General features: G+C 37.7%; 1 protein-coding gene across 1 annotated transcript; it reads left to right on the forward strand.

Moving 5' to 3' along the window:
- The first annotated feature begins 332 nt into the window (after window positions 1-332).
- Window positions 333-11,647, forward strand: LOC121416629 (sialin-like). Its single transcript, XM_041610113.1, has 10 exons — window positions 333-523; window positions 1,450-1,637; window positions 2,474-2,707; window positions 3,360-3,447; window positions 4,291-4,386; window positions 6,768-6,892; window positions 8,272-8,421; window positions 9,155-9,287; window positions 10,030-10,271; window positions 11,186-11,647. Exons 1-10 carry the CDS (start codon window positions 412-414, stop codon window positions 11,435-11,437), a joined length of 1,620 nt encoding a protein of 539 aa, XP_041466047.1. The 5' UTR covers window positions 333-411; the 3' UTR covers window positions 11,438-11,647.
- Window positions 11,648-12,417: the final 770 nt, after the last annotated feature.

A 12,417-nucleotide genomic window follows, 5' to 3' on the forward strand; every position in this document is an offset into this window, starting at 1 on the left:
GAAAGATTACGACGTTCATTGTCAGATCACATGATATTGAATCCGTTGTAAACAAGGCTGAAGTTATTGACCATTTCTTTTTAACATGTATTGTACGTTATCGTCATAAGGTGTAAATCGGGTGTAAATTGTAAATGCAACTTGGCATTTTGCGAAATGAAAAAGACTATTAAAATTTTTATGGTATTTTGTAATTATGCTTACTATTTATTTTTGCTTTCTGCTTTTGCGGATGGCCTTCACCAAATTATTATTTTTTTTTTATCTCGTTCGCACCCGATGATCTCACTGTATACAGTATACCGTACCGTACACAGAGGCTAAATTTATGTTTTGGAATTTCAGTCTGAGTCGATCGATCAGCTGACTTGTGTCTACTCTCGACTAGTTTCTAGAGGAAAGCTCTTCAAGATGTCTGGGAATATTTGTGAAAATGATGCCGGCTTGCACGACTCTCACGAACAACGTCCTCTTATAAAAGAAGAAAGGAAAAAGAAAGAAGATTTTCTTGTCGCTCCGAAAGGTAACACGAAACATAAGCCTAACAACGTTAAGTCATAGCGGCGCGGCGCTGGTGCAGAGCAGACACTCACTGACTCAGCTCCCATGGCTCCGGCTCGCCTTCGCGGGCCGGAGCCCGGCCCAATCCATAGATAGTAGCCAGTAGAATTGAGGACGCAATGATGAAGACTTTAAAATCCTTTTTACTTCTTCATCATTGACGTCTTGAACAGGCCTTCATAGACATGTAAGAGAATGGAGTAAACAAATGAAAGATGGATTTCCCTAGGAAATCCATCTTTTCACAGGATCGTGCGAAATACGTTTATTTCATTAATTTCTACACCTTCCTACGCCTAATGCATAGGAAGGTTTTAAAAAATGTTAAATAAAAATGTAAAAAAAAGGAAGGTTTCTTACCTAACTGACGCCGCGTAGACCCCTCGATCCACATGTAAATAATGGAAATACAATAGCGTCGACCCTTGAACCGCTTAAGTATGACGTACTTCCGGCTAACGATGCCGTTTTGAAAAACCATTTAAAGATAAAAATGATTATTTACAAAGACTAAAATATATTACATAATTATAAATAAGTTTTAGTATTAAAGCAATTATATATTATTACCATAAAAAACACTCCTCCATTTTACTCCCTTTTTTTAATTTTTGGGCTGAAATTTATATTTTTCCGTCTAAAAAAGTACTTTTTGTTTCAAAGTCGAAAACAATATGGTTGAGCAAAGGGTTAGGTAATGGGTCATCAATACATGACACCACCACAATGTCTGACTCATTCACTATTGGCCTGGGGGTGGTGGCTCAACTTGCCCCTATGCTCAATTTACCCCGCCTTCCCCTATATTGGACATGATATGATCTGTCTTTACACTTTCCATTACAAAAAAAATAACCATCATTGATATCTCCCAATTTTTAATCCTAGTGCCTGGTCTTATATCTGCCCGTCATATGCTTGCATTCCTGGGGTTCTTGGGATTCATCAATGTCTATGCTATGAGAGTAAACCTCAGTGTTGCCTTAGCAGACATGGTGAACAGTACGACTGAATTCAACAGCACCCAGATCAGCTGCCCAGTCAATGACTCGCTACCAGCAAACTCAACAAAGAAGGTAGGATCTAGAACCCGGGGGAGGGCACTTCCATTGACGAGTGGATGCCATGCATGACCAAAAACACCTATAAATAAGATCTTAGTGGAAGAAATGCCCCCCCCCCATCTAGAATTCTTTTAAGCCACCCCCTGTTCTGCGGAAAAGTCTACATTTTATATAGATTTTAAGCCAGATAAAAATATTTTTACAAGAACATTGAAAATTCTTGATTCTGTGTGCTTTGATTTTTACCTCTTTCACTGTTCTCTATCTTCATTTTCTTCTATCCCACTTGCTTATTTCTCTTTTCTTTTTCTTCCGCATCCTCTCCCTCTCCTAATCATTTCCCTCTTTCTCTCCCTCTCCCCCTCCTCTCCTGTTCAAACTGCTTTCTAATCCCTTTACCACTCCTTATCTTTGAACTCATCATCTTTTATTTTCTGTTAACATATCATTTTACCGCTACTTATCTTTGAGCTAATCTTTTGCCTACTCATTGCTTGTTTGGCCCTACTTTACTACTACTTATCTCTGTGCTTATATTCTTATGTATTCTCTTTTCTTCTCCCTTTACAATTACTTATATTTGAGCTTATATCCTAATGTTTACTCTTTACTCCTCCCTTTACTACACTGTACTTACACTGTCTCTGACTTCATCTCTTTTTTGTCTTCTGTCTGCTCTTCCCTTGACCACTTCTTATCTTCGAGCTCATCCCCACTTTTTTTAATGTTTGCTTGTCCCTTAAACATTACTTATCTTTGAGCTCATCCCCACTTGTTCTTTGTTTGCTCCTCCCTTTACCACTTCTTATCTTTGAGCTCACTCCTATCTCCATGTTTCTTTGTGACAGGAAGGAGAGTTTAATTGGGATTCAAACACAAAAGAGCAGATCCTTGCTTCTTTCTTCTATGGCTACATCCTGACCCAGATACCCGGGGGTTTCTTGGCCGATCTGATGGGGGCCAAGTGGCTCTTCGGGTCGGGAGTGCTCTGTACGGCCGTGTTTACTCTCCTGACCCCTGTTGCTGCCAGGGCTGGTCTGGCTTGGCTCATCGTTGTCAGGGTCATTGCAGGCATAGGAGAGGTAAGGCCAAAGTTTTTAGTTCAGGGGAGCGTTTCATGAAAGGACTTGTCAAACCTTTATTCGAAAAGTCCTATTTTATCCAACAAGTCCCATTTTATAGTAATAATCCAATCAAGGATAGTTGTCAGATTCGAAGACTGCAACAGAAACGGGGATGAAATACTCCCCAGTGTTGATGATGATGATGATAATAGAGGAAGGAAACAAAAAAAAGAGAGTTTAAAAGAAGAATAAAAGGAAGAGGAAGAGGGAGAAGAATAGACCCAAAAATGTCCCTGTTATCAAGATAGAAAGGCCAATGATTTTGAAATTTAATAAGCTATCCCAGTGAGTTTTGAAGTGGTAAAGAGGCATGTTTGTGCGAGTCTCATCTTTGTTTCTGTTCATTCAGCTGAGCTTATGTTTCAGAATTTGTATATTGTGATATGTAATGTAAATTGTAGTTTTGTGTATATTGTGTTTGTCATTTCTCGCCCCATTTTACAAGTGTAAATTTCGATCGTCAATGACCTTTGAACTTATGACTCATCAACACTTTTGGACAACATACAGTACTAGAAATTATCTTGTATCTTGTGCTTTCCATCACATGCAAGTCATTTTGTACTCCCCAAGAGATTGATCCAAATATTCTCTCAATTTAACTTTTTAGGGTGTCACATTCCCAGCCATGAATGCTATGTGGGCTCACTGGGCTCCGCCTGTTGAGAGGAGTCGTCTTCTGACATTCACATATGCAGGTAAGATTTGATTTTTTAAAAACATTTGAAAAAAGAGTTCATGTTATTAAGCCAGTTTCAGTCAAATCCTGTTTAGAATCATTGATTTTCATTAACATTTTTATGATTTCTTCATAAATCTAATCCAGGGGCCTATCGCAGAAAGAGTGTGTTTAAACGCAAGTCAACATATCAAGCGCAAATCCCGAATACGGGTGCCTCATTGGCTGAAAATCAAGTTGCATAAGATTTTTTGAATTGCGTTTGATGGCAACTCTTCCTGCAACAGGCCCCTAAAGGACTATGTTGATTTACTGGAAAGGTAAGTCAGTTGTTGATTTTATGCATAAAAAGAGTTAATACCACTGACTCTGGGAGAAAAAGAAGTGCTAAAGTTTTACAAACAAGACAAGGAATATATTATTTTTTAAAAAAGGAAAAACAAAGCACACTACTAATTGAATGAAATGAAATAATATGATGGGAATGAACATGTAACTTTTCTGCCAAACCATTTTCTGTCAAAGGTTTAAGTGAAATTTGACCCCATTGATGATAATGCCTGTAGACCCAGATAAGCAAATTACAGGTCAGTTCTTTTTCAGCAAAGAAAATGTACTCAAAATGGTTTCAATAGACAACCTTTATTGTTGCATATTCAAGTGACAAAATTCTCTTTCTTTTCATGATTCTCCCAGATCAGTTTAATCTGTTCATAAATTTTGCATGTATGTAGCTCTAATCAAATTTTGTCATTGTGTGTTGATCTGAAAATACTTCAAAAGACATCTTTTATCCTCATTCATTAACCTATTTTACTGACAGCTATAAAATTATGTTGTTTTGTGTTGTGTTGGATTACAGGTTCGCATTTTGGTACAGTTTTAGCATTGCCGATCTCTGGCGTTCTTTGTAAATCCGAATTCCTTGGTGGCTGGCCATCAGTCTTCTATGTCTTTGGTAAGAATATTTTGGAGGAAGATAAAAGGGATGGGTAAAGTGAACAGACCCCCCCCTAAAAAAGACATGATATTTTGCAAGTTGGAAAAGTCTGAAAATAGTCTTGCAAAGTCCCACTTTGAATATAATTAGGAACACTGGCGGACCCAGGGGGGGGGGCTCAGCTGGCCCATGCCCCCCCCTTTGAGAAGGAAAATGAAAATTTGAAATGAAAAATGCTGTCAAAACAGAAGTTTTTTTTTACTTGTCAAATTATCCTCAATTTTTGGTTAAACACTTTTTTTCTAGCTGGTCAAATTTTTCCTCTGAAAAATGTGCCCCCCCCCCCCCCCCCCCGTTTTGAAAATTCCTGGATCCGCCCCTGATCAAGAAATACAACTTATGATAAATGTGTAACATACGCAGTATACCATGAAATGACAGCAGTTGGTAGTCAACTACAGCGCGTCCCAAAAAAAACTATACACTTTTGAAATGGCCGCCAAATAAAAAATCTAGCACTTTGGGGAAAAAGACTCACATATATGGAAAGCCAATGAAGTCAACTTTCAAATGACACCAAAAAGTTGGAAAACTATTAATGCTTGAGCGAGCACTGCCCACTGAAACAAAGGGTATGAAAATTAGGGTGGGCTGGAATTAGCCTTCCAATTTATTTCAGTTGTTGAGAGGCAAATCATTTCGAACTTGCAAAGTTAAGGGCGTTGTGATAAATTAATGATCAACCTTGATCAGTTTTGATAGCTTAAGCAAAGTTATTAAATTGAACTTTTATGCATGAGTGAACACAAATTACACTTTTGGAGCAGCATTTCAACTTTAACATGGGGATCTCAGCAATGTGTTCATGGGAGTCGGCCAGTCGGGAGAATAGGGGGTGAGAATCGTGAGATAGGGCTTAAGTGGGAGAAGTAGGTTGATGAAATAAGGGTCAACAGAACATTCAGCCCCTGCCCCCCCCCTCTTTCCCACCCTCCCCTCCTGTTGAGAGACTGATGGCTATTCTTATGTACGCGTGAAGTCCAGAGCAGAATGTTGGTTTAATGATTAATTCTGAATTAGGGCATCAACTTTTTCCTATCAATCATTCAATCAACAATTTATCAGTAAATCAACTCATTCAATGTGCAATGTGATCAATAAAACATTCATTTTTTTCCAATAAATTATTTCATTAATCATCATAATCATTAATTTTTTTTGGTAATCATTCAAACTGACCATCAGCCACCGGTCACTTGGCAGTTAAGTTTTGAAAAGGCTACAATCCAGGAGATGAGACAGAGAGAGAGAGGGGGGGGGGGGCTGGAAAATGGAGGTGAAGAGGGGAGGGTACCTATGACTTTTAATTTGTAAAAGGACAAAAAGAAGAGGAATGCCCTTTTAACCAAGTCTTAGCATACCTCGCCCTCTTGCTTGTAACAGGTACATGTACCATCACATTACTCTGACTCTCATGAACACACTTCTGATGTCCACAAGATGAATATGCTACACTAAAATTACAATTCCTGTTCATTCATGCAGTACATTTCAATTTAGTAATTCATGAAATTTGCCTATTAAAACCAAAACTTATCTCACTCATGAATAGCAGAACACCCTTAGCTTTGTAAGTTCCAATTAAAGGACTAACCTCTCAAAAAACTGTAAGGCTAATTCCTGCCCAGCCTAGCCAAGGTTCGTCTTTCAGGAGGAGAGAAGTGGGGGAGGGGGTAGAGATGGAGGGAGGGGTTGCCAAATGTTCTGTTGACCTTAAGCCCATCAACTTACTTCACCTACCTAAGTCATATTACCCCCTCTTCTCCTGACTGTCATGAACACATTGTTGAGATCCACATGATCCACATGATAAAGCTGCACTAAAAATTGCAATTCATGATCACTCATGCATTAATTTCAATTTGATAACGTATGAAATTTTCACAAAAAACAAACTGATCACATCTGATCTTCAACTCACCAAATAACCTTCAACTTTGCAACTACCAAACAAAAATCTGAAAGAAATTGGAAGGCTAATTCCAGCCCACCCTAATTTGCATACCCTCTGTTTCAGTGGGCAGTGCTCGCTCAAGCATGAATAATTTTCCAACTTTTTGGTGTCATTTGAAAGTTGACTTTATTGGCTTTCCATATCTATAAGTCTTTTCCCCCAAAGTGCTATATTTTTAATTTGGCAGCCATTTCAAAAGTGTATAGTTTTTTTTGGGACGCACTGTATTCATATTTGTCCATGTATCTAGCACTCAGAAACAATGCGTATTGAAATTTTATGAATATTGTATATTATTTTATATTGTTATAATTTCTATTGTATTTCAGGATGATCTTAATGCTATTATATGTTTACACCAGTTATATTTCTTCTTGTATTCCAGGTGTCTTTGGAGTTGTATGGTTTATTTTCTGGATTGCACTAGTGCATGATACACCGGATAAACACCCTCGAATCTCACCCGAAGAACGCTTCTTCCTTCAGAAAGCAATCAAGCCCAAAGATAAGGTATGCCTGTAACCAGCGATGGTGAAAGAATAATACTGATGATAGTAGTAATAGTAGTAGTAGCAGCAGCAGCATAAGTATTTGAAAATGTCTAAACCAAAATGTAGAGGTGTTCTGACTCAATGGATAAGTCTTTGGACTTTGAACCACAAGGTCTGCGGTTCAAATCCCACCGCAGCACTAGCGTCCTTTGGCAAGGCGTTTATCTACATTTGCCACTCTCGACCCAGGTGTTGTAAATGGGTACCCGGTAGGAAGGAATTCCTTGAATGCTCGATGTGCCTGATCAGGGTAGCCGTGCTAAAGCCCGGGTAATAGTATGCAGCACTTAAAAATATTTGTATTAAGCGCTATATAAATGTTGCATATTATTATTATTATTATGAAAATAATGGTGCAGATTATGATGGTGACGGGAATAGCATTGACAACAAACTTGATGGTTGTATGGGCATTAGGTGAAGTAGAAGTAATGATAGCAGCAACAGTTGCAACAGCAGCAGTGCAGAAGCAGTGATGGCTATGATGTTGATAATAGTGATGGTGATGACGATGATTGTAATGGTAGTGATAACAATGGGTGATTTCAAGTACAGTGTTAGCCTTGGTGTTGGTGTTGAAATTTGGATTGCTTCCCCTAGCTCCAAAACTTACTCAGAATTTGTAGCACTGACCCAGATCACATTATTGACATCTCAACAACTAGTGAGTGACTTTTCAGGACCATCTTCATTTTATGTTTAGCGTTATAATCATGTAGAAATTGACCTAACACAACACCAAAAGGTCAACACTGATTTCAAAATCACCCAATGGCAAAAAATGATAAGATTATGGAGATTATTATTTTCTACAACTTATACTACTTCTACAAGTACTTCTATTACTACTACTACTACTACTACTACTACTACTACTACTACTACTACTACTACTACTACTACTACTACTACTACTACTACTACTACTACTACTACTATTACTACTACTACTACTGCTACTACTGCTACTACTACTACTGCTACTACTGCTACTACTGCTACTACTACTACTACTACTACTACTACTACTACTACTACTACTGCTACTTCTGCTACTACTGCTACTACTACTACTACTACTACTACTACTACTACTACTACTACTACTACTACTGATACTATTACTTCATATACTACTTCTTTACCACCATCTGTCCTACTGTGTCATTGAAGATAGTGACTACTATTACCGGTACTTCAATAGTATTATAGCTATAGCAGTTCTCTTTTGATACCATTCTTACAACTTCCACTGATGATAATGATATTCTGATATTGTCATAGAAAGATTCTAATGCCTGAATTTTGCTAATTGTGTCATTTGTCATTCATAATCAGAACTTGAAGGTGCCATGGCTCCAGATGTTGACATCAGTGAGACTATTAGCAATCAGCTTATCCCATTTTTCAAACAATTTTGGTTTCTACACATTGCTGACCAATCTACCTTCCTACTTGAAATTTGGACTTGGCTTCGATATATCACAAGTAAGTTTAAAAAAAATTCTTGATGAAAGCAAATCAGTCTTTATAACCTCATGATTTGTTGCCTCACTGTAGGAGCATTATCAGTGACGTCAGTTAAAAACTGTTTTAAGCTACTGAAATCCTTGCACATGATTGGCTGAGATACTTCATGAATGCTCCCCCTGTTTTCTTTACCAATTACTGGTAACAGTAAAAAAAAACATATGAGATTTGATTCTGATGGTAATGGTTTATTTGAAAATTCACTCGGAGCCAAAGGCTGAATTTTAGAATCTTTTACAAAACTAGTACTTTGATATATCACGTACAATAATATATAATAATAATTTGCATAATGACAACAATGCTTAAGAAATTGAAACATCATACTAGTTCTATAAACAAACTTGCCTAAATAGATGGATACGTTTTTTTTTTAATCATGCATTATTCAAATGAATACAGACAGTTGGTTTTATCATATACCGGTATAATATGAAAATATTCATTTGAAATGCACATGTCCCAATTCTATTAGGTTGTAACATCTATTCACATGTATATAGACTCCTTCATTGTTCACTCACAACTATGAATATTGATTCGATATGAAGAGTATTGGACATTGAAATTAATGCTATGGAAAAAATGCCATCAATTTTCTTCTATCAACTTTAGAAATTGCTAATCTTAATCTTATCATTTTATGCAAGATATATAATTTATTCATTTAATTTACTTTCTCTCTTTTCAGAGTGGATTTTTAGCTGCTGTGCCTTATTTAGTTATGTGGATCATGATCAATGCTGGGGGTCAGGTAGCAGACTTCCTTCGTGGACGCTATATACTATCGACAACTAATACAAGGAAACTATTGAATACTCTAGGTAAGAGGTGTATGAAACAGACATTGTGTTTAAAATTAAAGGAGCTGTACTGAATACAACAGGTTAAGGTACATGTACCTTGTCAAAAGTCTTGTCTTTTGGGGGGAATCCCACTAATGGACTTTCATTACCAATTCTTACATTTCTTAATAGATTTTTTTTAAAATGTGGAAATCATGAAAATCGCTGTGAAAAAGATGCATAGTGCCTTTTAACAGGATTCCTGCCAAAAAACGCAGACTTTTGCAAGATACGTGAGTGAAGTTTAGGTGTTTTATTTCAAATTCAATTGGATGAAAGATGTTTCCTGTATGGAGTCTTATGTGAATGACATTGCTTTTTTCGTTAAAGTATAGTATACTCTCCCTTGTAATGATAATAGTATTGGACATTTTGTTGCAGTGAAACTATAAATACTTTATCACAGCTTTTGCAAACCTGGCTATATCCTTAATAGAGACAGTGATTTTCTGTAAAGAAAAATGGTCTTTACCATTTCTAACAATCGGTAATTCCGTTGCAACTTGATCTAAAAATGGAAATTCCATTTTGTCACTGAAAATGTAGACAGCAAAAAACTGAATTCCATTTGCATAGGTGATTTTTATGAATTTTTGCATGAAAAGTATAAGAACCAAACAGAATTTCCCTTTATTTACCGGCAAAATGGAAAATCACTGTCCCTACCTTGATTCATAATTAATTTGACCAGTCTTTAGACCATTTTATTTCTTTGTTGCAGGTCTTGTATTACCAGCCCTGTTCCTAGTAGTTACCGGGTACATTGGCTGCAACCATGTTTTGGCTGTGGCGTTCCTAACCCTGGCCGTGGGAACAGGGGGGTTGGCTATGTCCGGCTTCAATGTCAATCATCTGGACATCGCACCGGCCTATGGGGGTGTTCTCATGGGCATTACCAACACCATCGGGACCATCCCAGGAATTCTAGGCCCTTCTCTGGTCGGGCTCTACGTCACCAATGAGGTAATTTTTTTTGTTTTTTAACTTGTGCACACGTTTGTGTCAATAATGTATAAAAGCCTTTTCATTAGTATGATGCAAGATAAAAAGAAATGTAGATAGAAATGCCTGTGTCGAACCCCGGACTTTCATAGTGTAGTTGGCCACCCTTGACCACTTGGCCTCAGCACCTCGCCCAATGAGGTAATTAACATTTGCATGGAGGGTATCAGGGATGTTGTCAAGGCGAGCCTTGAGGCCACAATTTGCGGGCCTCGGCCTTGGCCCTTGTCATGTGTACAAAGTCTATGAGAATTTTTTTTCTCTCCAGCGGTCTCATCACTCAGAACTACCAGCTTCGGTTACATCCCGGAAAGTTACAACTTGAATTTTGGAGACTGGCTCAAACATGGCCCGAATGGAGTGGACTCCAAGCTTGGTTATAAAATTGATGTGTGTGATATTAGAAAAAAGGAGAGGGGTTGGGCTTCACAGTGACTGAGCTTGCCTGTGCCTATTCTGGTTTAATTATCTATGTACTTGTAATAAAGAGATAAATAAACTCTAGGGCCCGTATTCCGAAGTTGGGTTTAACTTAGATCATGGTCTAACTCTTTGCTAAAATCATAGGAAGCCAAAAGTGTCAAAAAGTTGTATATTTCTTATGTTTACTGTGCTCTTTCCTGATTCATCGATGGTGAAGACAATCATCATCAAATGCAAAACCTAATCTCCAAAACTAAATAAACCATAATCCTTAAATTTACATCATTCTGAACCAAAAATCTATTACAATGTCATTACTTGATCTAACCTTATGCCCTCTGAGTGGTCAATGTCACAGGACGATACATTGTATCACCCTGAAGTACATCTAGATTTCCCTTGGAAATGAGTAAATATTTGCATTCATATTGCCTTCTTATTTCCTTTTGCAGTACGACATCTCTCAATGGCAGATTGCATTCTGGGTCTGTTTTGGTGTTTACATGTTTGGCGCCATCACCTACCTCTTCATGGGCACCGGCGAGCTTCAACCCTGGGCCGACCCAGAGCTCCAGACCAAGCCCGACCGACCTCCCGGTGGTGATAAAGACACCGATGGCCTTCCATACTGCCAGTACGACAAATGTAATAGTATTAACAGTGGATTATCACACACTGGGAACAGTGGTGTAGTGATGTCTTAATCATACAGTAATGATAATCATGTCAGTTTTTTATTAAATGATGGTGCAATATTAAATGTGATTGTAAGACAAAAATCCCTCCAAATAATAAGACATATTCCAAAAGCAGTGGATAGAATACTTGAATACACTCTATGATAAGTACTTGTATTATATGATGGATTTGGAATGGAAGCAACTTACTGTAAACCGGTAATTTTCGTGCGATTTAATTTTCGTGGATTTAATTTTTGTGCAATTTAATTTTCGCGTGATTGAATTTTCACGCCACACAACACTAAAAACATATTCCCGGGATGTTGCTTTCGCGCATGAGAAATATCTGTCAATGGCTGTCATGTCACCGCATGTAAAGTGCATGTGTCGCATGGCAGCGGTGTCAAATGATCGTGTCTGGAAGGTTTTTAAATGCCTGTGCAAAATTGTGTCACAATACTCAACAGCGCACCTGTTCAGTGCTGGGGTGGAGTGTTTGTTTGGGATGATTATGTGAATAAATTTATGTATTCACTGATACAGCCGGTTTTTCACCAGTCTCCAAATACTTGTAGATTTAATATCCCATGCAGCTCCAGCAAAGCAAATATACAGTATATTCCAAGATAAATCCACGAAAGTTCCAAAATGTATCCAATAAATTGTCCAAATGGTAAACAAGTTCACAAAAAGCTAGTTCGTGAAGTCCAACATATTCACAAAGTTACATGTGTCCGATATGCTCCAAGGAGTAAACAAGTTTACAGAAAGTTAGTTCATGAATTTCAAAATATTTACATATTTACAAAGCGTGTTCATGAGTTTGGTTAACTCCCAATCACCATCCTCAGTATCACTGTCGTCAAATGCTGGAACTGTCTCTTTCCTTGTATTCTCATAGTATTCTTTCGCTATTCCAGTTTTATTAAATCCCTGTTTGATGAGCTCGGTTTCATGATTGATAGCATCTTGAACTCGATTCAGCCACTGAGCATGTACCGGCT

Source organism: Lytechinus variegatus, chromosome 1 (assembly GCF_018143015.1).
Source record: "Lytechinus variegatus isolate NC3 chromosome 1, Lvar_3.0, whole genome shotgun sequence".
Lineage (NCBI taxonomy): Eukaryota > Metazoa > Echinodermata > Echinoidea > Temnopleuroida > Toxopneustidae > Lytechinus > Lytechinus variegatus.